Below are 22,727 nucleotides of genomic sequence, written 5' to 3'. Positions count from 1 at the left end.
CGCCTGACGTCATTCGGGCGCGCCCGAACGGCCGAGGGATGGCTTCGTTCAAAAGGGTCTTTTTGCCCGATTCGGAACTCGATTTCCCCGGCAGTCCGTACTCCGTGTCGGTCCTGAAGGTGGGCTACTATCGGCCGCATCCCGACGTCGGCGGTGCCTTTCGAGCCGACGGAACCGTCACGCTCGTCGCGGGGCCCGGCAAAAACATCCTGGTGGACACCGGCGGCCCTTGGGGCCGCGACTCACTCCTCGAGAGCCTCCGCCGGAGAGGCTTGGAGCCCCGGGACATCCATGTGGTGGTGGGGACTCACGGGCACTCGGATCACGTGGGCAACCTCAATCTCTTTCCGTCCGCCGTCATCATCGTGGGACACGACGTCAGCCGATCGGATGTGTACCTGCCCAATCGCCTGGGGCGGGGGGAGGCGTATGTCGTGGACGAACATGTGAGCGAGTTGTCTCTGGGGAGGTGGGAGGGGTGTTTGGGCGTTGCCTTGGGAGGAGGAGGAGGGGGGGGGGGTGTTTGGGTTTTGTTTCCCCTTGTCCTCAAGAAGGTCCCGTTTCAGGTGCGCGTGGTGCCCACCCCGGGCCACAGCGGCCAGGACCTGAGCGTCCAGGTGACGGGGACGACGGCGGGGACCATCCTGGTGGCCGGGGACCTCTTTGACAGCCGCGACGACGACGAGGCGTGGCGTGAGTCCAGCCTCCAGCCCGCCTTGCAGGAAATCCACCGCCGGAAGGCGTTGGAGACGGCGGACGTCATCGTACCGGGCCACGGGCCTCCCTTTCGGGTCGTCTGTCGTGTGGGTCAGGAGAGGAGGTGATCGTGCCTGGACCCCCTTTCCCCCCAAAATGTCCCAAACACCTAAATTTCAAAATAAATATACAACAAACATTGAAAGACGGTGCACGGCTGATTCCATAGAAATAGTATGCTGACGTACGTACGCACGGCTGACCACAAATATGCACGCGCGCACACATACAGAGAGAGTGGCCTTTTGACCGTGCTGGTATGATGAGAATAAAGGGCTGAAATTGAATTTGGCAGGTGTGCCGCGCTCTGTGCCGTCGGGAACGTCCGAACGAGGCCTGCCTGGTGGTGCCAGGCACAAGAAATGTCCCTTGATAGAGCCCTCGCTCATAAAGATTCTTTTGGACACGCCCCAACATCTCCACGGTGCCATAATTCCCCGATAAGATGCTAACGTGACAACTTATCTCGGCACTGGCCGCGCATTGCGCCATGCCATAAAACAATTTCACTAACAGTCGGGTCCAAAAGTATTTGGATGCATGGATAACACACTTGCCTGCAGAGTTGGATTTTCTCTTCCGCTTTCTCTTTAGTGATACCCAAAGGGGGGGGGGGGGTGGGGGGGAGTCATACCTTTGGGTGCACTTTTAAAAACAGACAAGTCGTGAACTAGTTCAAAAAGGCTAAACCCCACCCAACATGTACAAAAAAAATGTATTTCTACTCCCAGACGAATAAGATGGAAAATGGAAAGAGCGCCCTTTTCCACAGCTAATGTTTATGGCCAAGGTGGAAAGGTGGCTAGGCATTTGCGCACCCTAAAGTCCAAACCATAAAGCGCCCACCCCATGAGATACGGCGCCCCCGCCGCCGCCTCCCTCTTTGCCTTCGGCCACTCCCTTCCTCCCGGTGGACTATAAAGCAAAAGCCACAGAAATTGGGCGTATTTCTCGGGTAGCGTTAGCCGGCGTCACCGAGCGCAAGCATGTGTACGGGAGCGTGCTCCAAAGTGGTGGCGGTGCCTCTGTACGTCCTGGCCCCGCTGTCCATCATCTGCAACATCGTGCTCTTCTTCCCCGACATGGACAGCAAGTACGCCGCCCAGGACGGAGAGGGGAACCCTCGGCTCACGCCGGAGGTCAAATACATGGGAGGCCTGATCGGAGGGGGGCTGATGGTGAGGCGGCCACGCGACGCCACCCGGGGCCGCCGGCCGACCTTCTGAGCCGACGGACCCTGCGAGCCACTGGACTCTCTGTCTTTTCCACGCAGGCCCTGGTTCCCGCCGTGCACATCCACCTGACCGCTTCGGGCAAGTGCTGCGCCAACCGCTGCGGGGTGAGTCGGCCCGGCGTGTGTGGGGTCCGGCGGGTCAAACGCGCGTGGCATTTTCCTCACCTCACCACGTCCCGACCGGGCGCAGATGTTCCTGTCCATCGGCTTCGCCGCCTTGGGCGTGGCGGGCGCCATCTACAGCCTGAGCACGGCCGCCCTGGGCCTGGCCAACGGGCCCGTGTGCCTGTGGAGTAACGCAGCCAATCCCATTGGTCGTTGGGGGAGCCCCTTCGCCAACAGGTACGCCGATGAGCGGGGGGGGGGGGGGGATCTGTTTGTGAGCTTCTCCGTTCAACGCCCTCGCCCTTCCGCCCCGGCAGTAGCGGGAGCTACCTGGGCGACAAGAGCATGTGGGAATGGTGCAAAGTTCCCGAGGGCGTGGTGGAATTCAACCTGGGCCTCTTCTCCACCTTGTTGGCGGCGGCCGCCATCCAACTGGTCCTCTGCCTCATCCAGATGGTCAACGGCCTGTTCGGCTGCCTCTGCGGCACCTGTTCTGGAAAAGAGGTGGGACGGGACGCCCACACAGAGCGGGAACGTCTGTGTTGGCTGGGGGCGAGGGTCAGGGTCGGGGAGTTACGCACCCCAGCCTACAAACGTTTCCGCTCGAAATGGGACGCCTGCGCTAATCCTAATGCTGGGCCGGCGTCTTTCTCAACAGTGAGTGAGCGAGGCCGAGCCGGGGCGGCGCTGGAAAACCAACCACGCCCCGTCGGCGATGAACTTGACCGGCGTGGGAAGCCAATGGAGCTGAGAATTATCATTATTGTGATCACGAAAGTCATCTGGGTTTTAACGTTGTTTTGCTCTTTTTTTCCCTTCTTTCTTCCACGGATGATGATATTTGAGCTTGATGTGGATAGAAAAAAAATGTTTTCCGTGTGGACGTTTTGTGAATGACAGGCAACAATAAAGATGAGGTACAACTTTGTCTTCGGCCACTAGATGGCGCGCTCGCTTTCGCTCTTTGTCTTCTCTTGCCACGCAAAAGCACACGCAAGATGAAAAGGAGATGAAAACTTTGAAAAGATTGCGGATTTGCCCCAAAGCAGGAAATATCAGAGAAGACACCATGAGGGAAAAGCCTGGGACAAGATCAGCACAAGGGGGGGGGGGGACAAAGGGACACCCGTTTTCCAACGGCAGGGAAAGAGTTTCACTCTTTTGAAAGGCTGCGGGTTCCATCGAGAGAGCACCAAGTGGAGTGATGGTGGAGGAGGACGACAGGACAGGGAGGAGCCTTTGTCCACCGCCCATCTTTTATTTAGTCTACAACGGGCCGGATTAAGTGGACGGTGCTGGTGGGGGGGAATGCTGGGCGGGCGGGCACCTGCTGGGCACCTGCTGGACAACGCTTGGGGGACGGCTGGGGGAACGTTTGTCAGGTCAGGTCGGGGGACTAAAAAGGACTTGTTTGGGACCGGATCAACTTTCTGGCTGTCTCGCGGTCACAGGGACAGGTGAGCCAGTCCGTGGGGCAGGGAGGCGTTTGGCGCCCGTTGCTCTCGCTTACATAGACCAACGGGGTTCGGGGCTTCTCTCTTATTTACAATTTCAAGTCACTTCTTCTTTTTTGGGTGGGGGGGTGTTTGGCCAATGTCTTTCTCTGTCCCGCCTGTCTGCGACTTGGCCACGTGTTTGCGGTGGAGGAAAGGCCTTGGTCAACAGGCAAAGCCGGCACCGCGTCCAAAAGGCCCGGAGGAAAAGCTTGCGCGCAGGCAGGCGGGCGGGCAGGGCAGGGCCGGGTTCCTACGTGTCCGTGCATGCGTCTCGCCGGCTAACTCGCTCCAATTCCTCACTTATCAGCTTAAGGTACGCGGCCCAGTGGAGCTAATCCTTCCTTCCTGCCTAAAAGCAGTCTTAAATGGGGGGGGGGGGGCAGGTTAACGCCACAGACGGCAGCCAAAGAGAAACGGGCCCGTCCTTTACTTTGGAAGCGAGCGGAAGCGCTTTTCCTTCTTCGTCCAGCTTTTGTTTTGCAGGCGACCGGAAGTCGCCCTCCCTCGCCTCTTCGTCTTTTGTCTTGCGCGTCCGCCAGCTCGTCAGTCTCCTCTTGTCTTGCGTGCGGGATTTTTTGTCGAGCGGGACGAGCGGGTCGAGCGGGTCGAGCGGGACGAGCGGGACGAGCGGGTCGAGCGGGACGCCCAACCCCGCCCCGAACCCGTCTCCGGGTTCGCTTTCTCCGGCCAGCGAGGATGTTACGAGTCCCCGGCGGCTGGATGCGAACGCCGTCGCCATCGCCGTCGCCATCGCCATCGCAGCCGCACTACAGACACAGCGATGCTTTTCAAACGGAGAGCCAGGTAGCCTTTCAGCTCCGACATTCTTTCCATTTTTGGCACCCCCACCCCAACAAATAAAAAAAAAAAAGCCAGGGGAGGGGGCGACGGAAGAAAATGCTATTCGAGACAATGCGCGAGGGGGTGGGGGGGCGTCGAGGTGGCGTGACGCGGGGCTCTTTACGTCCCCCTCCTTCACACGATAAGGTCTTTCGACGCCCCTTCTTAGAGGTGGGTGGGGAGGGGGGTTGGCCGAGAATACATACATGCAAGCGTGGAACTGTCCCACGGATTCCGTGCTTCTTTTGTATTCAAGCCATGATTTGCCATTGACGTCAATTGAGGTTCGATGGGGGTGGAGGGACCGACGGGTGGAGGGACCGAGGGTGGACGCATGGACGGGTAGAGGGACCGACGGGTGGACTTGACGCGCCGGCTTTCCGTTGCAGGATGTTGAGAGGCTTGGCGTGCGGCCGGCCGGGGAAAGCGCTCCTCCTCTTCGTGTGCGTCATTTTCACGGGACAATTGCTGCTCATCATCTTCAAGAGGTAATTTCAATCTCCCTCGGGGGACTCGCCACCCAAAATGGCCAATCGAGTGGGCGTGAGGAAAGAAAGAAAAAAAAAGGAGAAAAAAAAAAGAGACAAACAATTTGACAGGTATGCTTGTTTTTTTTTCTTCTTCTTCTTCCCCGTCAGCAACCAGCAGGCGGCACGCTCCATCTTCTCCTCCCGTGACGGGCGGGGGCCGGCGCTGGGCCCCTGCCGCCCCCGCCACCACATCTTCTTCCTCAAGACGCACAAGACGGCCAGCAGCACGGTGCTCAACGTGCTGTATCGTTTCGGGGAGGAGCGCGGCCTGCGTTTCGCCCTGCCGCTGGGCTACCAGCTGGGTTACCCGCTGCCCTTTGACGCCCACCGGGTCAAGGGCTACCGGGGCCCCGGGGTGGTGGACTTCAACATCATGGCCAATCACATGAGGTTCCGGAAGGCCGAGGTGAGGCAGAGAGCGGATGGACGGGGGACGGGGGCCGGGGGCCGGGGGCGAGAAAGCCAAAAAAAGGGAAGGAGATGGAGACAAACCAGGTCCCTCCGTGTCTCTGTGTCCAGGTGGAGAAGGTGATGGGAGGCCCCGACACCTTCTACTTCTCCATCATCCGGGACCCGCTGGCCCTGGCCGAGTCGTCCTTCGCCTACTACAAGCAAGTGGCGCCGGCCTTCCGCAAGGCCAAGGGCCTGGGCGACTTTGCCGACAACGCCGGGCGCTACTACGACCCGCGGGCCCGCAACAACCACTACGCCCGCAACTTGCTGTGGTTCGACTTTGGCCTGGAGCACGAGGCCAACTTCTCGGAGGCGCTGGCGCGAGACGGCGAGGCGGCCGTGCGCCGGGACTTCCAGCTGATCCTGGTGTCCGAGTTCTTCGACCAGTCCATGATCCTCCTGCGCCACGCCCTGTGCTGGCCCCTGGACGCCGTGGTGTCCTTTAGCCTCAACGCGCGGCAGCAGCCCAGGGCGGACGCCGCCGCCGCCGGCGCCGCCGCCGCCGCGGGTCGGCGGGGCGGTCACCTTGGCGGGCCCCGCGGTGGTCCCAGAGCGCCGCCGGACCTGACCCTGACCCGGGAGCAGCGGGAGAAACTGCGGCGGTGGAACGCCTTGGACTGGCACCTGTACCGGGCCTTCAACCGCACCTTCTGGTTGGAAGTGGAGCGCTTCGGGGCGGCGCGCATGGAGCGGGAGGTGGAGCTCCTGCGGGCCCGCCGCCGGGCCCTGGCCCAGGTGTGCCTGAGGGACGGCGGCAAGCCCGTGGAGGCCCAGCGCATCCGGGACAAGGCCATCAGGCCCTACCAGAGCGGCTTGGGCAGGATCCTGGGCTACGAGCTGCGGCCGGGCCTGGACAACGTCACGGCCGCCGCCTGCCTGAGGATGATCCTGCCCGAGATCCAGTACAAGGACGCGCTGGACGCCAAACAGTTCCCCGGGGCGCCGCAGCCGCTTCGACGGAGTTCTGTGCCCGACTCTTGATGGGTCTGGTGGGGGGAGGGGGGGGGGTCGGGTTTTTAGCTCTCGGCTACGGTGCCCGTGGTCGTGGCCAGGTACAGACATTGGCAAAGGGTGGCCTGACGCGTCCGTGGAGTGGCAGCGCTGCCAGAGAAGAGTGGCGTAGGGGTTTTAGCCAGGGGCCGAAAAGATCTGGCCAGCCAGCGAGAAGTCTGCGCCGTTTAGCCGGAATAACGACGGACAGACGCTTACAATCGGTCGGGGTAGATAAGAAGGGGATTTTGTACGACCGGGCCAGGAATCCAAATGTATTTGTTTTTTTTTCTTCTCTCAACTAGAGCCGGGTCAACTCGCATTTGCTCAAATAGCGGCTTTCACTTTGCACCTCACACGCACGGCCAAGCGATAAGGGCTCTTTTCTTTTTGGGGGAAATATTGGCAAAGGCCCGCCGGCCGTGTATGAGCACAACTTATTTGTACAGCACGTGATCCAGGGCAACGGGATACCAAGCCAGGGCTTTTTGCGAAAAAAGCAAGCCAGCGAGCTTGGCCGCTATTTGAGGAACATGTGAATCGTGGGATAGTGGGCTTTTTTTCTTCTTTGGCACACGCCGTTCCCTCCCAGCCGACAATGGGTCCATTCAGAATTGCTCACTGTTTGACAATAACTTGAGTGTCCATGAAATAAAGTCACAGACAGGCATGGCGGGTTCTTCTTTTGAAGGCGGAAAAAGATGAGGGGGGGGGGGGAGAAAAACGTAACGTACACAAATATTGATTGTTTGAAAAGGTTTATTAAGGTTTGGAAAATAAAAAGCTCAAACGAATCCTCTATTTGTTCCATCGACATGAATGCCAGAAATGAAATGTTAAGTCAAAAGCTCCTCGAGAATGAACTCCTGTGCTTGCTGGCTTGCTGGCTTGCTTGCTCTTTTCTTCCGCCTGCCGGACTCTTTTCGGTACTACAGGTCCCTAACGCGTGGTTTGGGGGTCCATTTTCAACGGTGTGGATGCCATTGACGGCAAGAGAAGTCCAATCCAAGAGTTGTGGGCTCGGTACAAAAATAAACCAAAAGAGAGCATCAACGCGCTTCGCCTGTCATTTCCCCTCAAAAATTGCAATTTTAGCTCAACGCAATGACAGGCACGAATCAATTGAAATCTCATGCATGCTACGTACTGACACACAAAAAAAGTAGCCATTCAATTCCGAATGCAAAAGATCCCTCTTAAAACCATAAGCGTCACACGCATGGACCAAAGTATAGCAATGGCTCTTACCTTACGTGAAGACACTTACCTTTTTAGCTGGAGAATGGAGTAAGTAGTAGTAGTAGTAGTAGTTGGCCATTGCAGCCTGGAGCCTTCGACGCCTACTTTGACACAAGTCAGCCAGCTTGGAACTCTTATCATCAACAACAACAACAAAAAGCCTTCCGGTGAGGAAGAAAAAAAATAATTGAAAGCCGGGCAGGGGTCGCTTTAACGTCGGACTAAAGGCGGTAGCACAATTCACCGATGTCAAACATTTCAAACATTTGCTAGCGGCTAGCGGCTAGCCCGGGTGCGAGACAGCTGCTCGTGATGACGGCCGCTTTGAAATTTCGCGACATTCGCGGCGACACCGGAAATGACGTCACGTCCCCTCAGTCCGTGTTTTACGCTGCTTTATTATTTCAGATTGACATATTGCATTTTTCAAGTGACATTAGCAAAGGAGAAAAATATGGAGCAAAAAGACTTGATTTGTGCTGAGGAATCGGAATGCAAATCAGCAAAAAAGCAAAAAGGGGGAGGATACCGATGATTCATTATGAATCATCACATATGTGTCACGTGGATGGGTGGAATTCCATCCATGTTCTCATAGGTGACACCTGCATTAACACACACAGGGAAAGAAAACAGCAGTTCAATGTTTTGCTTGACCCGCTTGATTTGTTTTTTGCAGGAATAGAAACATTTTCATTTCTCTAAGACAGACTTTGAATGGATGGAAACTTACTTTTTGAAGCCATTCTCAACCGGTATTCTTTTGTCCGCTTTTTCCTGTCGACGCAAAGATGGACATACTCACTCGAGGTGGCCATTTTGGTCTCTCGGAGGGACCACCGCCCCGCCCCGCCCCCCGGTCCAGCCCAGACGGAAAATACACTTCTATGCCCCCTTTTTGTCCCCATCTCTGGTGCCAAATACAAAGACAGAAGAAAGCTTGACCCAAAAAAAAAAAAAAATGCCACTCACCCGTCGACGCCTTTGCAAACGCAGATGACGGTGACGACGACCGTCGTCGCGGCGGCGGCCGACACCAGCAGCGCGATCAGGACGATCCATTGGGTTTCTGGAAAGGAGGGCGTGCACGTGATCACAACCGCGGGGAAGCGCAGACCGCCGCAGCGGTCCCCCCGGTGTGTTTTTTGGTACGGTCTTCTCACCGATTCCCGGGTCCCCCGTGATGTCATCCTGACAGCGGGCCCCCCCGTAGCCCGGCGCGCAGAGGCAGGAGTAGGACTGGTGGCCCGTGTCCCGACAGGTTCCCCCGTTGAGACAGGGCCCGCTGAGGCACGCTCCCTCTGGAAGCAGAAAGATGGAGCCAAGGCACTTTGGGCAATTTTGCCACCTCCTCACCTCTGTGACAGTCCCGCCTGTGGTCGGAAATGGCGCAGACGAATCCCGGGGGGCAGCTTTTGGCCCGGCACACGGCGCCGGTGGCGCTGCACTGGCAGGACTGGGCGCAATCTTGGGTGACAAAAGTCTCCTCCAGCTGTGATGGGGCGGCGACATCAACAACAACGTCTTGGTCGCCGCCGCCGGCGTCACTCACGGCGAACGGAACCCACCGGGTAGTATCGGTCCAGGAAGCTGCAGCCGCACTGCGAGTAGGGCACGCAAGCCCCCCGGCTCATGACGAAGCCAGGGGCGCAGCGGCACCCCTCCACGCAGGAAGCGGCGGCGCATTCCGAGGGCGCCGTCAGGTCGCCGCAGGAGGCCGGGCACGGCGACATGCACGGCGAGTACGTGCTGTTACCCGGGCAGCGCAGCGCTGGGGGTGGCGGCGGCGGCGGCGGCGGCAAAACGATCCCCCGTCAGCATCCCATTTCATTTCCCCCAACTGTAATCGGGCGGGGCGCGCGAGGTGGCTTTCTCACCGCAGCCCAGTTCTTGTCGCCATTGTCCCAAGGCCACGCCGGCCTCCTGGCAGGCCACGGCGTAGGCCTCGTAACTGGCGCAGCGCAGCTCTTGGCCGCCGCCCTCGGCGCACAGGTCGTACACGCAGTCGCTGCGGGAGAGAAAGACTCGGTTTTTTCTTTCTTCAAGATCTCCGGTGGACCGACTTGTACTCACTCGCGGTAAGTGTCGGGCGGCAGGAGCGGGTGGCAGGCGGCAAAAAGCCCCGCGGCGTCCGAGACGGCGCCGCACGCGGCAGGTCCGGCGTACTGCTCCAGCTGGGCCCGGGAGCAGTCGGACGTCTGGTATCCGGAATCGGGATCCGCTTTCCCACTGAACGGGAGGCGGGCCACGTCACTCGCGCCGGCATCTCGGCCCACCGGCCAGAGGGGAGCGACCCGGACGTACCCTCCGAGGCGGAAGGCGGCGGCGGCGGGGGCGACGGCGGCCTCGGCTCGTGCCGGTGCCGGGCGGTCCCTGACCCTCCAGCTTTCGCCAAATTCCTCCAGGTCGCCGACGACCGTCCCGTCGGGCTTCATGTAGTCGTTACCGCGGACGGCGTCGTAGTTGCCGCACAGCCCTCTCACGGCGCCCTTGTAGGTGCTGGGCAGGATGATCTCTGCGTGAAGGGTGACAGGATCGGAGGGACGGTCAAAGCGGCCATTTCCGCGCCCGCCGTCAAAGTCACGTCCCTCCCCCACCCCCGCTCACCTCCTCGGCCCCTCCCGTCAAAGCGGACGGTGAGTCCAAAGTCGGTGGCCAGTTGAACCTGCCTGGAGTTCATGCTGATCCGCAAACCTTCCACCGGAGTCAGGGGGGGCGAAACCAGCTCCCCGTTGACCTGGGCCAAAAAAGAAGAGGAGAGTGAGTGTGGGGGATTTTCCCGAGCGGGCCTTTTGTCCACACCTACCAGGACTTCCCTCCCCTGCACCAAGCGCACGTTGACGCCGTAGACGTCCACGAAGATGTGGTCCAGGAAGGACACCCGCTTGTTCCCGCCCCGTCGGATGTTCTTGGCCCCCACCGTCAGGGAGGGCCGGGAGTCGCCTCGGTCTCCGCCCAGGTCGGTGGTCAGGACGTACGCGTAGGGCCCCTGAAAGTGGTGCGCAAAGCCGTCGAAGGTCCGGTAGTGAGGGTCTCCGGCCACCGTGCACTGGGCAAAGTCTACGGGAAAGACCTTGTCTGCCATTGGCACCACCGGACGGCGGCGGCGACGGCGGCGGCGGCAAAACGGCCGGCCCTTTCGCTTACGGGCGGGCTCGCAGGAGACGTCTCCGTTTTTGTCCAGGACGCAGACCGATTCCGACGCGCAGGCGTGATGGGAGCAGGCCACGGCGCCGCCCGGCTCGCAGCGGCAGCGGGAGGCGCATTTGGCCGTCAGCCACGAGTCTCCCACCTGCCGAGGGCTCCGTGTTTGGACGGGACGGCGGCAGAAGGCGGGCGGCAGACTCACGTCGTGGTACTCTCCGTCCGAGTCCACGCAGCCGCATCGGCCCAGGGGCACGCACTTGCCGTCGCTGAGGACCAAACCGCCGTCGCAGCGGCAGCCCTCCACGCAGGCGTCGGGCGGCAGGTGGCAGGAGAGGGGGAAGAGGTCGGAGCAGGTGGGGGGGCACGGCGAGGCGCACTCCGAATAGTGGCTGCCGGGGGGGCACGGCAGCGCTGCGTGACCCAGAGGAGGGGTGGGGGTTAGGGCGGCGGGGCGGCGGGCCCGCCTTCCTAACCCCGGCCTTACGGCAGAGGGTGGCGTTCCTCCAGCTGACGGCCACGCCGGCGCCGCGGCAGGCCTGAGCGTAGGCCTCCAAGTTGTCGCAGAGCGTGGCCGCCATGCCGTCGTACTCGCACATGTCGTACAGGCAGTTCCCCACGAAAGCCTCGGGCGGCACCGTGGAGCGGCAGGCCAGGAAGGCCTGGGAAAGGAGCGCGCCGGCGCAGCGGGCCTCCAGCAGCGTCTCTTCCTCCGCCGTGCAGTCGGGGTGCACGTCGGGGCGGCTGTCCGGCTGACACCTGGGAGAAATGCCGGGCGCTTACGGGCTGTCGCCCCGCCTCTCGGGGACGGGACCGTCTCCCCACCCCAGATCGCTGTCGCCCTCCGACTTCCAGCTGTTGCCCAGTTGGATGACGTCCCGGGCGGGCGTCCGGTCGGGCTTCAGGTCGTCGTCGCCGGAGTTGTGGTTGTAGTTGCCGCACATGCCGCATAGCTGGCAAAACAGGGGGGGGGGTTTGGGCTATTTTAGGACCCGTCACGAAGGATACCCCCCCCCCCCCCCCTCCCATAGTTTACATTGATGGTAACGTCGCCCTCACGTCACCCACCTTATCGAAATATTCTCCGGGAACGCTGATCTCCACGTGATGGACGCCGTCAAATTTCACCCGCGGGCCAAAGTCGGCGTCCAGGAGGTTGTAGGCGCCGCTGGCGATCACTTTGGCTCCCGGCACGCTCGCCGGCGTCCTCACCCGGCGACCGTTGACCTGCGGGACAATAAAAGACGGCGGTAAAAGGCCGAGGCGGGAGAGCCCGCCTTTTTTCCACGTACCAGAACCCTGCGTCCCTTCTGAAGCTCCACCCGGGTGCCGTCCGGCAGGTAGACTCGAACCCAGCGGATGTACGAGGCCTCGGGCTGGCCGCGCTCCTCGTTTTTGGCCACCACCCGGAATTGGCTCACCGTGGAGGCGTTACAGACCTGGGGGACGGGTGGAGGGGGGGGGGGGGGGGGGTGGGGGGGGTATTGCTCCCGTTTTTGTTTTGAATGCATTTCCTGTACGTACCTCCACCAGTGTGTAAGTGCACGTGCCCATGAAGGTGTGCATGACGCCGTCAAAGGTGTAGTAGTGGGGGTCTCCGGCCACGTGGCACACTCCGTTCTCTGAGCGCCACAAATTGACAAATTGTCATTTCCGTCCCCCTTTGGCCCGGCGACCGTTGGGGCCTACCGGCGGAGTGGCAGTCCCGCACGCCGTCCACCACGTGGCACTCTTGCGCGGGGCCGCAGCTCCACGGTCGGCAGGTGACGCGGTGGTCCAGGCAGCGGCAGCGCTCCGAGCAGTCGTCTTTGGTCATCCAGGCGGCGCCGGCCGGCCGGTAGGTCCCGTGGGCGTCCACGCAGCCGCACTGGGCGGGCGGCACGCATCGGTGCCCGCTGAGAAGCAGGCCGGGGTCACAGGCGCAGCCCTCCACGCAGGGTAGCCGGCAGACGCCCGGCGCCCCCGCCGGCTCCTGACAGCTGGCCGGGGCGCAGGCCGAGCCGCAGGGGGTGTAATGACTTCCGGCGGGACATTTGAGAGCTGGCGAAAGACGGCGGCGGCGCCGTCAGCGGCAGTCGGACGGGGTCCCGCCGACGGGCCGACTCACGGCAGAAGGTGTTGTTCCTCCACGCCACGGCGACTCCCGTCGCCGCGCACAGGTCAGCGTAGCTCTGCAGGGCCTGGCAGAGGGCCACGGCCTGGCCGTCGGTGGCGCACATGTCGTACAGGCAGTTCTCCCGATAGGGCTCGGGGGGGACCAGCCGGTGACACGCTCCGAAGAGCCCTGAAAGTCCACCCGGACGTGAGACGGAGGGAAGGACAGAGCGACGGACTGGACGGACAGGGTAGGGGTTAGCCTCGGCGGGGTGGTACCGCGGGGATCGGCGATCATGCCGCAGCTGTCGGCCTTCTGGGCCTCCTCCAGCACCTTCGGGTGGCAGTCCTCTTGGCCGCCGTCGTTGGAGCAACTGGACACAAGGTCACGGCGGTGGCAGAGCTCAGCGCATAGATCCATCCACACGGGCCGGAAATCAACGGAGAGCGCCCCCCTCCACCCCCGGGATCATCCGCCACTTACTCCGGCCTCGGGTCGGGAACCCGCCAGCTGTCGCCCAGTTCACGGGTGGTGGAGGCCGGCGTGGTGTCCGCTTTCAGGTTGTCGTCGCTGGGATTCCCGTTGTAATTTCCTGCGGCGCGGTCCCAGCGGGGGTCAGCGGCCCATTGGGACTACGGTGAGCGGCCCATTGGGACTACGGCCGCCGGCCGGAGCCTTCTCACCGCACATCCCGCAGAGCCGCCCGCCGTAGGAAGCCGGCACGGTGACGTCGGCGTGGTGGTTGCCGTCAAATCGCACCCTCAGGTGGAACGCCGTCTCCACCACCACAAACTTGCCGCTCACGTAGACCCGGACCCCGTCCGTCAGCCTCAGGGGCGGGACCACGGCCGTCCCGTTCACCTGCCAGAAAAAGCAAAGCCTTTGGGCCTTTCGGCTCTGTCGCCGGCGGTCGGCGCGGAGCGGCCGAAATGAAACCTGCACGCCGAGCCCCTTGCCCAGGATGACCGTCGCCCCCTGGAGCGCGACCACCACGGCCCTGACGTAGGAGACCCTCTTGTTGCTCCCCCGCCGCTCGTTCTGGGCGTCCACGCGGAAGTAGGGCGAGGCGGAGCCGTCGCAGGGTGTGCTCAAGGTGTACGAGCAGCCCCCCATGTAATGGTGGGCGCGCTTGTCGAAAGTGGTGTAGTGCGGGTCGCCGGAGACGGAACACGTGGCCTGCCCTGCGGGTCGGGAGACGGACTTCATTGGAGGCGGGCGGGCGGCCCAGAGCACCGGCCTCTCTTCACTTACCGAGGGGGTGGCACCCGTACTCCCCGTCGTGCAGCCGGCAAGTCTCCACGCCGTCTCGGCAGCCGCCGTCCAAACATTGGACGATGCCGCCGCCCCCCTCCCGGCACGCGCACCTCCGCTTGCAGTCCTCCGAGTACCAGTCGTCGCCCACCTGCGTGCGACCCGAGAGGCGTCTCCGGTAATACGGTCAAGCCGGGTGGAGGCGCCGCGTGAGGCGCCGACCGGGACTTACGGGATGGTAGATGCCGTCCGGGTCGTGGCAGCCGCAGTCTCTGACGGCCACGCACTGGTCGTCGCTGAGCACCAAGCCGGCGTCGCAGGCGCAGCCCTCCACGCAGACGCCGCCGCCGCCACCGCCACAGCCGGGCGCCCCCGCCGGTCCCGAGCACGTCTCCGGGCACGGGCTCGCGCACAGGGAATACGAGCTGTTGGCGGGGCACTCCGGCGCTGCCCGACGGACGGGACGGAAAATTGAGCGGGGGGCGACGCGGCCACGGCCGCCGACCACGGCCGCCGACCACTTACCACAGAATTGGGGACTCCTCCACGGGTGGACTTGGACGCCGGCGCCGTGGCAGGCCTCCGTGTAGGCCTGCAGCTGATCGCACAGCACCGGCACTCGCCCGTCCAAGCGGCACATGTCGTAAACGCAGCTCCGGAAGAAGGGCGCGGGATCCACGGCGCCGAGGCACTCCCTGGACGACGCCGACCACGGCGGGATAGCGGGCCGGGCGTAAGAAAGCGGACGCTCCCGAAACAACCAGGATACAAGCCCGGCGAATCTCCAGAGGACGCGGGAGCACGCCTCCTTTTTCCAATCTTTACGGGCCACGGGCGATAGACGTACCTGAAGGCCCCGCCGGTGTCGTTGAGTCGGCCGCATTTGTCCGGACGGACGGCCTCGGCCTGGAGTTTGGGATCGCAGTCCGGGTCGGGTCCGGCGCCCGCGGAACAGCTAAAGCGCGCACACACAAAAAAAAAGAGAAAAAGAAAAGAAAGAAAGACGGACCGGCTTAACGTGGCTGCGCTCTGGCCGCGCTCTGGCCGCCGGTCGGGTGGCGTTTCCTCCCGGAGGCGGGCACCCACGCGTCATCCTCGTCTTCTGCCGTCTGCCAGCTGTTGGCAAAGTCATTGACGTCGGAGACCAGGCCGCCGTCGGGCGTGGCAAAGTCGTCGTCCGGGTCCCCGTCCAGGTCGCCGCACAGGCCGCACATCTGTCCCCGGTAGGAGCTGGCGGGGGAGGGAGGGGTTAAAAAAAGGTCATCGGTCTCAGTCCGGGGACGTGGGCACTTTTGCGGCTACCTGGGCACGGTGATCTGGGCAAAGTGGTTCCCGTCCCAGCGCACTCGGAGGCCAAAGGACGTCTCCGCCGTCACGTATTGTCCGGCGCGGCCCACCGTCACCGTGGGAGACGCCGAGTAAGGGAGCGCCACGCGGAGTCCGTTCACCTGCCAGCGAGCGGGTTCAAAAGCGGGCGGGTTCAAAAGCGGGCGGGTTCAAAAGCGGGCGGACTCAAAAGCGGGCGGATTCAAAAGCGGGCGGACTCGCTCTGGCCCGCCGTGACCGAGAGCCGCCACGGACCAGGCGCGCCGTTACGTCAGGCCACGTACGGCCTGGGGGCCGGCCATTGGCGTTTTGCGCTCACCAGAGTCCTCTTGCCCTTCATCAGCGTCAGAGTCATTCCATCCAGCGTGATGTAGAGTTTTCGCAGGTAGGTCGCTCCGGGTACGCCTCGTTCCTCGTTCTTGGCTTCCACCGAGAACCAAGGACCTGCCGAGGGGGGGCCGTGGATTAAAGAGGACGGAAGGGACAACGACCACCCCCCCCCCAAACATAGTCCCTACCCGTGTCGTTCCTGCAGGTTCTGGCCAGCGTGTAGGTACACGTGCCCATGAAACTGTAGAACCTTTTGTCAAAGGTGTTGTAGTGCGGGTCGCCCGAGACCATGCAGTCCCGGGAGCCTGAAGAGGTGAAAAAGTCCAAATGTCCAAAAGTCCAAAAGTCCAAAAGTCCAAAAGTCCAAAAGTCCAAAAGTCCAAAAGTCCAAAAGTCCAAAAGTCCAAAAGGGAGCAGCCCTTTTGTGGCCCACCAGCGCCGGGTCCCCAGGCCGCTCACCTGTCGGATAGCAGCCCAGCTCTCCCTCCAGGACTCGACACTCTTGCGTCGGGGGGCACGGGGATGGCCGGCAGCTGACCCACGGCGCGTCGCACCTGCACTTCTGACGACAGTCGTCCACGTAGAACTCCTCTCCGGGCTGGGACGCCAGCGGCGCGTAAGTGGCGCTCCATTTCACACCCGTCCAAGGCTCCGCACGCTGACCCGTCCGGGCCTACCTGATAGTACTGGCCGTCGGTGTGTCTGCAGCCGCACCAAGAGTCGGCCACGCACTTGCCGGCGCTCAGGATCAGGCCCGAGTCGCACACGCACGACTCCACGCAGGGTCCGCCGCAGGAGGGGGGTCTCCCCGTGCACGTCTCCTGACAGGGGTCCGCGCAGGGGTGGTAATGGCTGTCGGGAGGGCAGTCCAGAGCTGGGCGCAAATAAAAGCCAGAGACCATCACCACCTGGTCGCGCTCAGACAGGGGGCGGGGGGGTTCCCGAATGGAAGAGGGGAAAAAGGTATGCTCACGACAGAAGGTTTGGTTCCTCCAGGGTCCGACGGCCACGCCGCGCTCCTGGCACTCGTTGACGTAGGCTTCCATGGCCTCGCATAGGACGGATGGCCTGCCGTCCAGCTCACAAAGGTCAAAGACGCAGTCCTTAAAGTAGTCCTAGAAGGGCAAATATTGCTGTGTCCACTGGGGGAAAAGAGTACAGAGTAACTTACGTTGGGGTTGATCTTGGCGTGACAGGCGGCAAAGGGCCCATTTTTGTCCGGCAGCACGCCGCAATACCGAGTACTCTGGTACAACTTGTGCTCTTCTGGCTCGCACCCGGTGTGAGTGGCGTTGGGTTTATTGTGACACCTTTCAAGACGGACAGGACCGTTCAGATGGAGCTCCGGCAGTCCACCTCCGCCTCTCCGGGCCACTCACCGCGGATGGACGTTCCAGCCGTTTCCAAAATGGTTGGCGTCGTCGGTGGAGGAGCCGTCCGGCAGGCGGAAGTCGTCCTTGGAATTTCCGTTGTAATCGCCGCACAGTCCGCAGAGCGCGCCCCGGTAGCTGGGGGAAGCGCAAAAAAAATGACTCCTCCCTTTCGGACGGGATTGAGCACCAAGTTTACGCACTACTCACTCTTTGATCACTTTGATGTCCATAAAGTGGTTTCCGTCGTAGCGCACCGTCACGCCAAATTCCAGGGACACGGTGTAGTGTTTCCCCGATTTGAACACGGAGACGCCCGCAAAGGGACTGGCGGGCAGGTTGACTTTGATTCCCTTGACCTGGATGAGGGGGAAAAAGGGGCTGGTTCAAAGGTCACATGGGACAGTTTAGTCGGTCCATCCCTCGCGGCCTCACGTGCACGACACCGCCCTTGAAGACGGAGACGACGCCGGCTCGGACGTGGACGTGAACCGCTTTGACGTAGGAGATGTCGGGCCGGTCGTAGCGGTTTTCGTTGTCGACGTAAACGGTAAAATTGGGCAGATGGGAGACGTTGCAGACGCCGCTCATTTGGTAGCTGCAGTTGCCCATGAAGTCGTACTTGCGCCTGTCGAAGGTGGTGTAGTGCGGATCGCCCGATGCTATGCAGGACGAGGTACCTTGGCGTGCCGGAAAGCAGCCCGTGTCACCACGCTGGGACCACCACCACTGAGCATTTGGACGCCCTCCCCAGCCAAGGTCTTCCCCCGGCTCACCTTTAGGGTAGCATCCGGCCACTCCGTTGACGTGGCGACACTCCTCGGTGGGATCGCAGGTGTTATCCACGCATTCCAGCGTGTAGTTTCCCGCGCAGCGGCACATCTGGGAGCAGCCGTCTCCAAACAGGACCTCTCCCGGCTGAAAGCGGACAACTTCGACGGGGGGTAGACTGCCTTGGAGGTGGGGTGGAATTTCCAAAGACTCGTACCTCATAATAGTTGTTATCGTGGTCGAGGCAGCCGCATTGGTGGATGGGAACGCAGCTCTTGGCCTTGAAGACAAAGCCCGGTTTGCAGAAGCAGCCGCTGATGCAGGAGCCGCTGCAGTTGGGGGATGGATCCTTGCAGGAGGGGATGCAAGGCGGCCCACATTCTATGTACTCTGCATTTGGGGGGCACTTAACTGCGGGGTGAAAACAAAGAACGGAACAAAAGAGTGCGGGATGCCTCGCCAGAGAGTAACCCGGGAAAAACGCCATACCCGGGGCGGGTGTGGTGGACGCCGGAGTCGTCCCTTGGGCCGGAGTCGTCCGGTTGCCGGACGGCGTGGTGGACGGCGTGGTGGACGGCGTGGTGGACGGCGTGGTGGACGGCGTGGTGGACGGCGTGGTGGACGGCGGAGTCGTCCCTTGGGCCGGAGTCGTCCGGTTGCCGGACGGCGTGGTGGACGGCGTGGTGGACGGCGTGGTGGACGGCGTGGTGGACGGCGTGGTGGACGGCGTGGTGGACGGGGGTGGCGCTTGAGTCGTTAGCTGACCTTGAAATGGCAAAGACCGAAGGTGAAGGATGGCGAGGGCAAAGCCACCGTTTAGCCGTTACCCGCCGCCCGTCACTCACCTGGACAGACGGAGACGCACACGGCGTCAACGGCGATGTCGGTCTCGGCCGTCTCCCCGTAGACGCCCACGATGACAAACTGGAAAGGGACACACAGAGGCTAATTCCCACGCCGCGGCCATCCGACGGGATCCGGAGAGCTCACCTGCGTGTCGCCGCTTCCCAGGCGACGGACTTTGGCGGCCTTCCAAGCCGGACCCTGGTTCCCCGTGACGGTGAGGAGGGCGGCTCCGAGTTTCCCCCCTGATGGAAAATGGGAGAGCGGTTTGGCGGGCCGGTGGGCGGGCCGACGGGGACCCATCGGGATTACCTGTCGAGGCGTGGACGCGGAGTTGCGCCTTCTGGCTGCTTCCGTACAGGTAATAGTGGAAGGTCAGCTCCAAGCATTGGGCAGAGGGACTCATCACGGGACTCGTTATTTTGCCCTCCGCTCCTTCCGTGGCGTACATAGAATCCATCAGCATGTAGTACCCGACTGAGAGAGCACCAGCGTTTTAGAAGCAAGCAAGCAAGCTGGACCGGGCGGGCGTCGCTCGCTCACAGCCAGGCTTTGAGAAGTCGTCGTCGGGTCCGGTGCCCGGCGTTTCCGTCCCGCCTAACCACTGCTCGAAGCCGTAGACGGCGGGGTCGGAGGTGAACGGGGTCCAGCCGCACAAATCGTCAAAGGTGTCAAAGTCGCAGCCGCTGACGCACGCTGTGGAGCAAACGTTGAAACGCCACGCGCCCGTGGCCCCGGCCAGGGAGGACGCCTCGGCGACGCCACTCACCGGGACACGCTCCCTCGCTGATGACAATGTCGTCCAGCGCCGAGTCGCTGGACGCGCTGGAGCCCCGCTGGGCCTCGAAGGCCACCTAAAGAAGGCACGCGCGGCCATCGTTAAAAAAAGGGGGGAAAAAAAGTCAATCATTTCCCCGGCGCCACGCCGTTGCCATCGAGGCAAGTTCTGCCGCACTGATTAGATTGGGATGCCGTGCTACTTTCCCCACATCAAAGTCCACTGCGCATCCGGGGTGGAGGATTTGACGTCAATTGCAACCCTTGTTCATTTTCTCGCCGTTCAATTTGGCCATGATGGGGGGCGGGCGGCCCTAAGGCCCGGCCCTAAGGTCCGGCCCTAAAGCCCGGCCCATTGGCCACTCGCGGCCGGTCAAAAGGGACTGGGCGGGGAGTTTGGCGGCGCTTATTCCGAGAATGACTCACCACCAGCGGCCCACGGCCGGCGTCGGGCACGGTGACGCTGGCCTCCAACCAGGCGGGACTGACCACGCCAGTTCTCTTCCACAGCTCCTCTTCGCCATTTGCCGTCTTGAGCAGTAGCCTCAAATGATTGGAGCTGTGCAAGCCGTACATGTAATAGCGAAAGCGCACGCACATCTGCGCCAGCCCCGGCGCCAGCTGGGGACTCAGCAGACGGGCGCGCTGCCCTTCCGCCACATCGTCGCATTCTTGGTAAACGTAGGATCCCTCTGCAAAAGAGCGGGGGCCGCCAATGGCGCCAATGACATCCGCCCTCGGGGGAGCCAGCCACTTACGCCCTCGGGGGCCAGACGCCCACCTCCTCGGGGGTAATCGCCCGGAGGGCCCGTCCCCGGCGTGGGCGTGGGACCGGCGCGCCGGGTCCAGTTGCCGCGCTGGGAGGAGTCCCGTAGGAAGTCGCACAGCGGCGCCCGGTCGTCGTTGAAGTCGCAGGAGGTCAGCACTGGAGCTGCGGCAGACGGACCAGCGTTTGGACGCCAAATCCAGGCCGGTGGGATGGGACCAGGGCCTCCCCTCCTTGGAAAAAGCGCCGGCACGCCCAGGGACTTACCGTCGTGGGCCACGCTGTAAAGGGAAGAAAAGCAGGGATTAATCATTAGAAAATGTCACGCCTAAGCGTGACTCACTGGCACCCTCCACTGGGGCGCGCCCACGCTTGGGAAAGGTCAAGAAGGAGAAGAAATGTCTTTTGCGTGGGGAAGGCCGGAACAAATGCTGTCACTCTGCCCCTCAACCAGCAAATGAAACATACGCTTCAAGCTTTTCACGCACGTGCAAATTTCAATCCATTTCGGAGCCATTGACGACAACCAAGGTGGCGGAGCCTTTCGTCCTTTGGCCCAAAACCGTAAAGGACTAGTCGGTTTCGAGTGAAAAAACGCAAGCGTGAAAATGCCTCGGATTTTGGTAGAATCCAATGAGCCGGCCTTCCATCGCCGCCGACCGTATCGGCGGGAGTCCATCCCGGTCGGCGGCTACCCGCTCGGGAGCCCGAGAGCCGGGAAAACAGAGATCTGAGCGTTGACGGCGGTTATTTGAACGCTCACCTCTGCTGCTCTGTAACCTGAAACACGCACAAAAGCAAAATGAGGAATGGTAGGGCAGCCATGGCCAATTGTCCCGTTAGCACGGGACGAGGACAGCGTGGCGGCCGGCGGTGAGGGACTGCCTGGCTCTCTCGCTATATCTCGAGCTATATGTGCTTATGCATGTGAAAGGCACAATCATCATGCACTGTTGCAAAACGTGTCAATAAGTAACAGTGGCGATATGGACAAGGTGTGTCCTCTACTTCACAAAAAGGGTGCGGGTGCCCTCCAAATCCAGAAAATCCCCAAGCTTTTATTTCACCGTGGGGATAAAGTGGGTGCTAAGTGGGGAAGAAATCATTGGAGCTCTAGCACCCTCAATGGCACCCAATGTTAAATGAGGCTAAATGACAAAGCAATTGTTCTAAGATCTTTTTTTACCCTAAACCAAAAAAAGGACTTTACGTAACAATGCAGTGCACTTTCTGCAAAAGTGGTGTGGCGTTACCTTGTCACTCAACTCCGGCAGGTCGCTGGAATGTATAAATGGAGGCTTCCACCTGGCGGATACAAAGGGAAGTGCTTTTCGGTGATGTTCGGCGCTGCCTTGTGACGTAGCCGATGAGCTCCGTCGGCGATGGTCTGACAACACATCAAATTAGACGTACGTTATTTACAGGCTTAGACAGTAGTGGGAGTGCCTTCCATTACCTTCTTAAAGGCCCACGCCACTCTAACTTTCGCAGCTGCGATGGCCGAGTGGTTAAGGCGTTGGACTTGAAATCCAATGGGATCTTCCCGCGCAGGTTCGAACCCTGCTCGCAGCGTTTTGACTTGCCTTTAAAATGGGGATTTTTTTTTGGGGTCTAACAAAACACACGTGCACATGAGCGAGGAAAAACAAACACCGTCCTATTTAAAAACATTGTCGCGAGATGAAAAATGAGAAGTTGCTGACACTTTGAACCACTTGCTATGTTCTGAAGGGGAAAAACTTTCAAGGTGCTTGGCATTGTGTAGCCCGCACCTGTTCGCAATTAATGTGGACAAAGTGTCGGGCCCCGTATGTATTAAAAACATTGACATGAAAACTTTTACAGCAAAACGACGCCCAGATATGGAAGAAGAAGTGGAAAAACAAACATACATACCTGCGAAAATGATGGGCTGTGCTGAGAGAAGGCAGGCGCAGTCTCCCCATCCATATCTTAAATATTGCGGGGATATTTAAGGAGAGACGAAGCACTTTTCCATAAAGTTGACGTCGTTTTGTTCAAGTTGATCGTCGACGGCCGCTGGACGTTGTGCCTCATGTGAGGAGCAACAATTTAGCCAAGGTTCTCATGGTCTTCCGTGCGAACAAAAACAACGATCCTTGTTTTGTTGGCGTTGATTTGACACGCCGTGTGAAGACAGCGCGCCGTCGCAGAATTGGGCGTCTCCCATTGATGACGTCACCTGGAGAGGAGAGTAAACCATGACGGTCGTCGTCAAATGTTTGTTTTCTTTTTTTGGTGGAGGGGGGCGGTGAGTAGTGTGACAAACACTTACCAAGTTCGAGGGTTTAATGCTAAACTCCATTAAAGAACGAGTGTCACAAAGTCAAGTCAAATGGCCTGCCTGTATTCTAAGCAGGCAAAACGAGTGTGGCTAAAGGCCATGCGAA

The 22,727-nt window shown here is 60.9% G+C and overlaps 4 protein-coding genes and 1 non-coding gene across 8 annotated transcripts; 4 read left to right on the top strand and 1 right to left on the bottom strand.

The window, feature by feature from the left end:
* Positions 1 to 38: 38 nt before the first annotated feature.
* On the top strand, positions 39 to 901 carry mblac1 (metallo-beta-lactamase domain containing 1). Its single transcript, XM_077741987.1, has 2 exons — positions 39 to 446; positions 567 to 901. The coding sequence occupies exons 1-2, from the start codon at positions 39 to 41 to the stop codon at positions 822 to 824; spliced, it is 666 nt and encodes a 221-aa protein (XP_077598113.1). The 3' UTR covers positions 825 to 901.
* Positions 902 to 1,497: 596 nt separating this feature from the next.
* LOC144213841 (transmembrane 4 L6 family member 1-like) lies at positions 1,498 to 3,023 on the top strand. The gene is made up of 5 exons (XM_077742517.1): positions 1,498 to 1,934; positions 2,030 to 2,095; positions 2,181 to 2,332; positions 2,413 to 2,599; positions 2,754 to 3,023. Exons 1-5 carry the CDS (start codon positions 1,743 to 1,745, stop codon positions 2,754 to 2,756), a joined length of 600 nt encoding a protein of 199 aa, XP_077598643.1. The 5' UTR covers positions 1,498 to 1,742; the 3' UTR covers positions 2,757 to 3,023.
* Positions 3,024 to 3,411: 388 nt separating this feature from the next.
* Positions 3,412 to 7,457, top strand: gal3st4 (galactose-3-O-sulfotransferase 4). Of its 2 annotated transcripts, none has more exons than XM_077742497.1 (4): positions 3,412 to 3,552; positions 4,821 to 4,919; positions 5,070 to 5,367; positions 5,481 to 7,457. In XM_077742497.1, the coding sequence occupies exons 2-4, from the start codon at positions 4,822 to 4,824 to the stop codon at positions 6,393 to 6,395; spliced, it is 1,311 nt and encodes a 436-aa protein (XP_077598623.1). In that variant the 5' UTR covers positions 3,412 to 3,552; position 4,821; the 3' UTR covers positions 6,396 to 7,457. The 2 variants fall into 2 exon arrangements, with proteins under 2 accessions (XP_077598623.1, XP_077598622.1); XM_077742496.1 differs by lacking the exon at positions 3,412 to 3,552 and adding an exon at positions 4,025 to 4,395.
* Positions 7,146 to 22,633, bottom strand: zanl (zonadhesin, like). 3 transcript variants are annotated; one of them, XR_013330132.1, is made up of 52 exons: positions 21,080 to 21,329; positions 20,584 to 20,597; positions 20,332 to 20,481; positions 19,977 to 20,242; positions 19,543 to 19,627; positions 19,317 to 19,469; positions 19,086 to 19,250; positions 18,921 to 19,018; positions 18,776 to 18,854; positions 18,420 to 18,695; positions 18,148 to 18,341; positions 17,936 to 18,077; positions 17,595 to 17,839; positions 17,370 to 17,518; positions 17,169 to 17,297; positions 16,961 to 17,099; positions 16,763 to 16,904; positions 16,467 to 16,663; positions 16,249 to 16,387; positions 15,978 to 16,094; positions 15,779 to 15,903; positions 15,436 to 15,581; positions 15,220 to 15,363; positions 14,981 to 15,088; positions 14,659 to 14,828; positions 14,366 to 14,580; positions 14,134 to 14,284; positions 13,819 to 14,063; positions 13,566 to 13,743; positions 13,366 to 13,474; positions 13,161 to 13,255; positions 12,895 to 13,071; positions 12,477 to 12,827; positions 12,312 to 12,409; positions 12,080 to 12,226; positions 11,856 to 12,014; positions 11,613 to 11,740; positions 11,275 to 11,546; positions 10,993 to 11,201; positions 10,791 to 10,935; positions 10,450 to 10,703; positions 10,251 to 10,380; positions 9,948 to 10,158; positions 9,717 to 9,872; positions 9,521 to 9,651; positions 9,212 to 9,414; positions 9,000 to 9,135; positions 8,807 to 8,944; positions 8,616 to 8,712; positions 8,377 to 8,420; positions 7,672 to 8,248; positions 7,146 to 7,423 (listed from the first exon to the last, which is right to left on the bottom strand). XR_013330132.1 is itself a non-coding variant. In XM_077742489.1 (52 exons), exons 5-52 carry the CDS (start codon positions 20,148 to 20,150, stop codon positions 8,193 to 8,195), a joined length of 7,551 nt encoding a protein of 2,516 aa, XP_077598615.1. In that variant the 5' UTR covers positions 20,151 to 20,242; positions 20,332 to 20,481; positions 20,584 to 20,597; positions 21,570 to 21,703; positions 22,213 to 22,633; the 3' UTR covers positions 7,146 to 8,192. The 3 variants fall into 3 exon arrangements, 2 of the variants coding, with proteins under 2 accessions (XP_077598615.1, XP_077598614.1); XM_077742489.1 differs by lacking the exon at positions 21,080 to 21,329 and adding exons at positions 21,570 to 21,703; positions 22,213 to 22,633 and having other exon boundaries at positions 7,146 to 8,248; XM_077742488.1 differs by having other exon boundaries at positions 7,146 to 8,248.
* On the top strand, positions 21,807 to 21,888 carry trnas-uga (transfer RNA serine (anticodon UGA)). Its single transcript has one exon. It is a non-coding gene; the product is annotated as a tRNA-Ser (tRNA).
* Positions 22,634 to 22,727: the final 94 nt, after the last annotated feature.

The sequence above is a fragment of the Stigmatopora nigra genome, chromosome 20 (genome assembly GCF_051989575.1).
Source record: "Stigmatopora nigra isolate UIUO_SnigA chromosome 20, RoL_Snig_1.1, whole genome shotgun sequence".
NCBI classification, from domain to species: domain Eukaryota; kingdom Metazoa; phylum Chordata; class Actinopteri; order Syngnathiformes; family Syngnathidae; genus Stigmatopora; species Stigmatopora nigra.
The sequence above is the reverse complement of the archived record's forward strand: the minus strand, read 5'-3'. Positions and strand labels throughout refer to the sequence as shown.

Excerpts from the sequence above, each read along its gene's own strand:
- mblac1 (XM_077741987.1), top strand. The coding sequence starts at position 39 with ATGGCTTCGTTCAAAAGGGTCTTTTTGCCCGATTCGGAACTCGATTTC. Across the intron at positions 447-566 it reads CGTATGTCGTGGACGAACAT|GTGCGCGTGGTGCCCACCCC; the intron begins GTGAGCGAGTTG and ends GTCCCGTTTCAG.
- LOC144213841 (XM_077742517.1), top strand. The coding sequence starts at position 1,743 with ATGTGTACGGGAGCGTGCTCCAAAGTGGTGGCGGTGCCTCTGTACGTC. Across the intron at positions 1,935-2,029 it reads TGATCGGAGGGGGGCTGATG|GCCCTGGTTCCCGCCGTGCA; the intron begins GTGAGGCGGCCA and ends TTTTCCACGCAG. Across the intron at positions 2,096-2,180 it reads GCTGCGCCAACCGCTGCGGG|ATGTTCCTGTCCATCGGCTT; the intron begins GTGAGTCGGCCC and ends GACCGGGCGCAG.
- gal3st4 (XM_077742496.1), top strand. The coding sequence starts at position 4,373 with ATGCTTTTCAAACGGAGAGCCAG. Across the intron at positions 4,396-4,820 it reads CTTTTCAAACGGAGAGCCAG|GATGTTGAGAGGCTTGGCGT; the intron begins GTAGCCTTTCAG and ends TTTCCGTTGCAG. Across the intron at positions 4,920-5,069 it reads CTGCTCATCATCTTCAAGAG|CAACCAGCAGGCGGCACGCT; the intron begins GTAATTTCAATC and ends CTTCCCCGTCAG.
- zanl (XM_077742488.1), bottom strand. The coding sequence starts at position 21,141 with ATGGCTGCCCTACCATTCCTCATTTTGCTTTTGTGCGTGTTTCAGGTT. Across the intron at positions 17,519-17,594 it reads TCAAGGGCGGTGTCGTGCAC|GTCAAGGGAATCAAAGTCAA; the intron begins GTGAGGCCGCGA and ends CCCCTCATCCAG. Across the intron at positions 13,475-13,565 it reads GCGGCTCTGCGGGATGTGCG|GAAATTACAACGGGAATCCC; the intron begins GTGAGAAGGCTC and ends ACCGCGCCGCAG.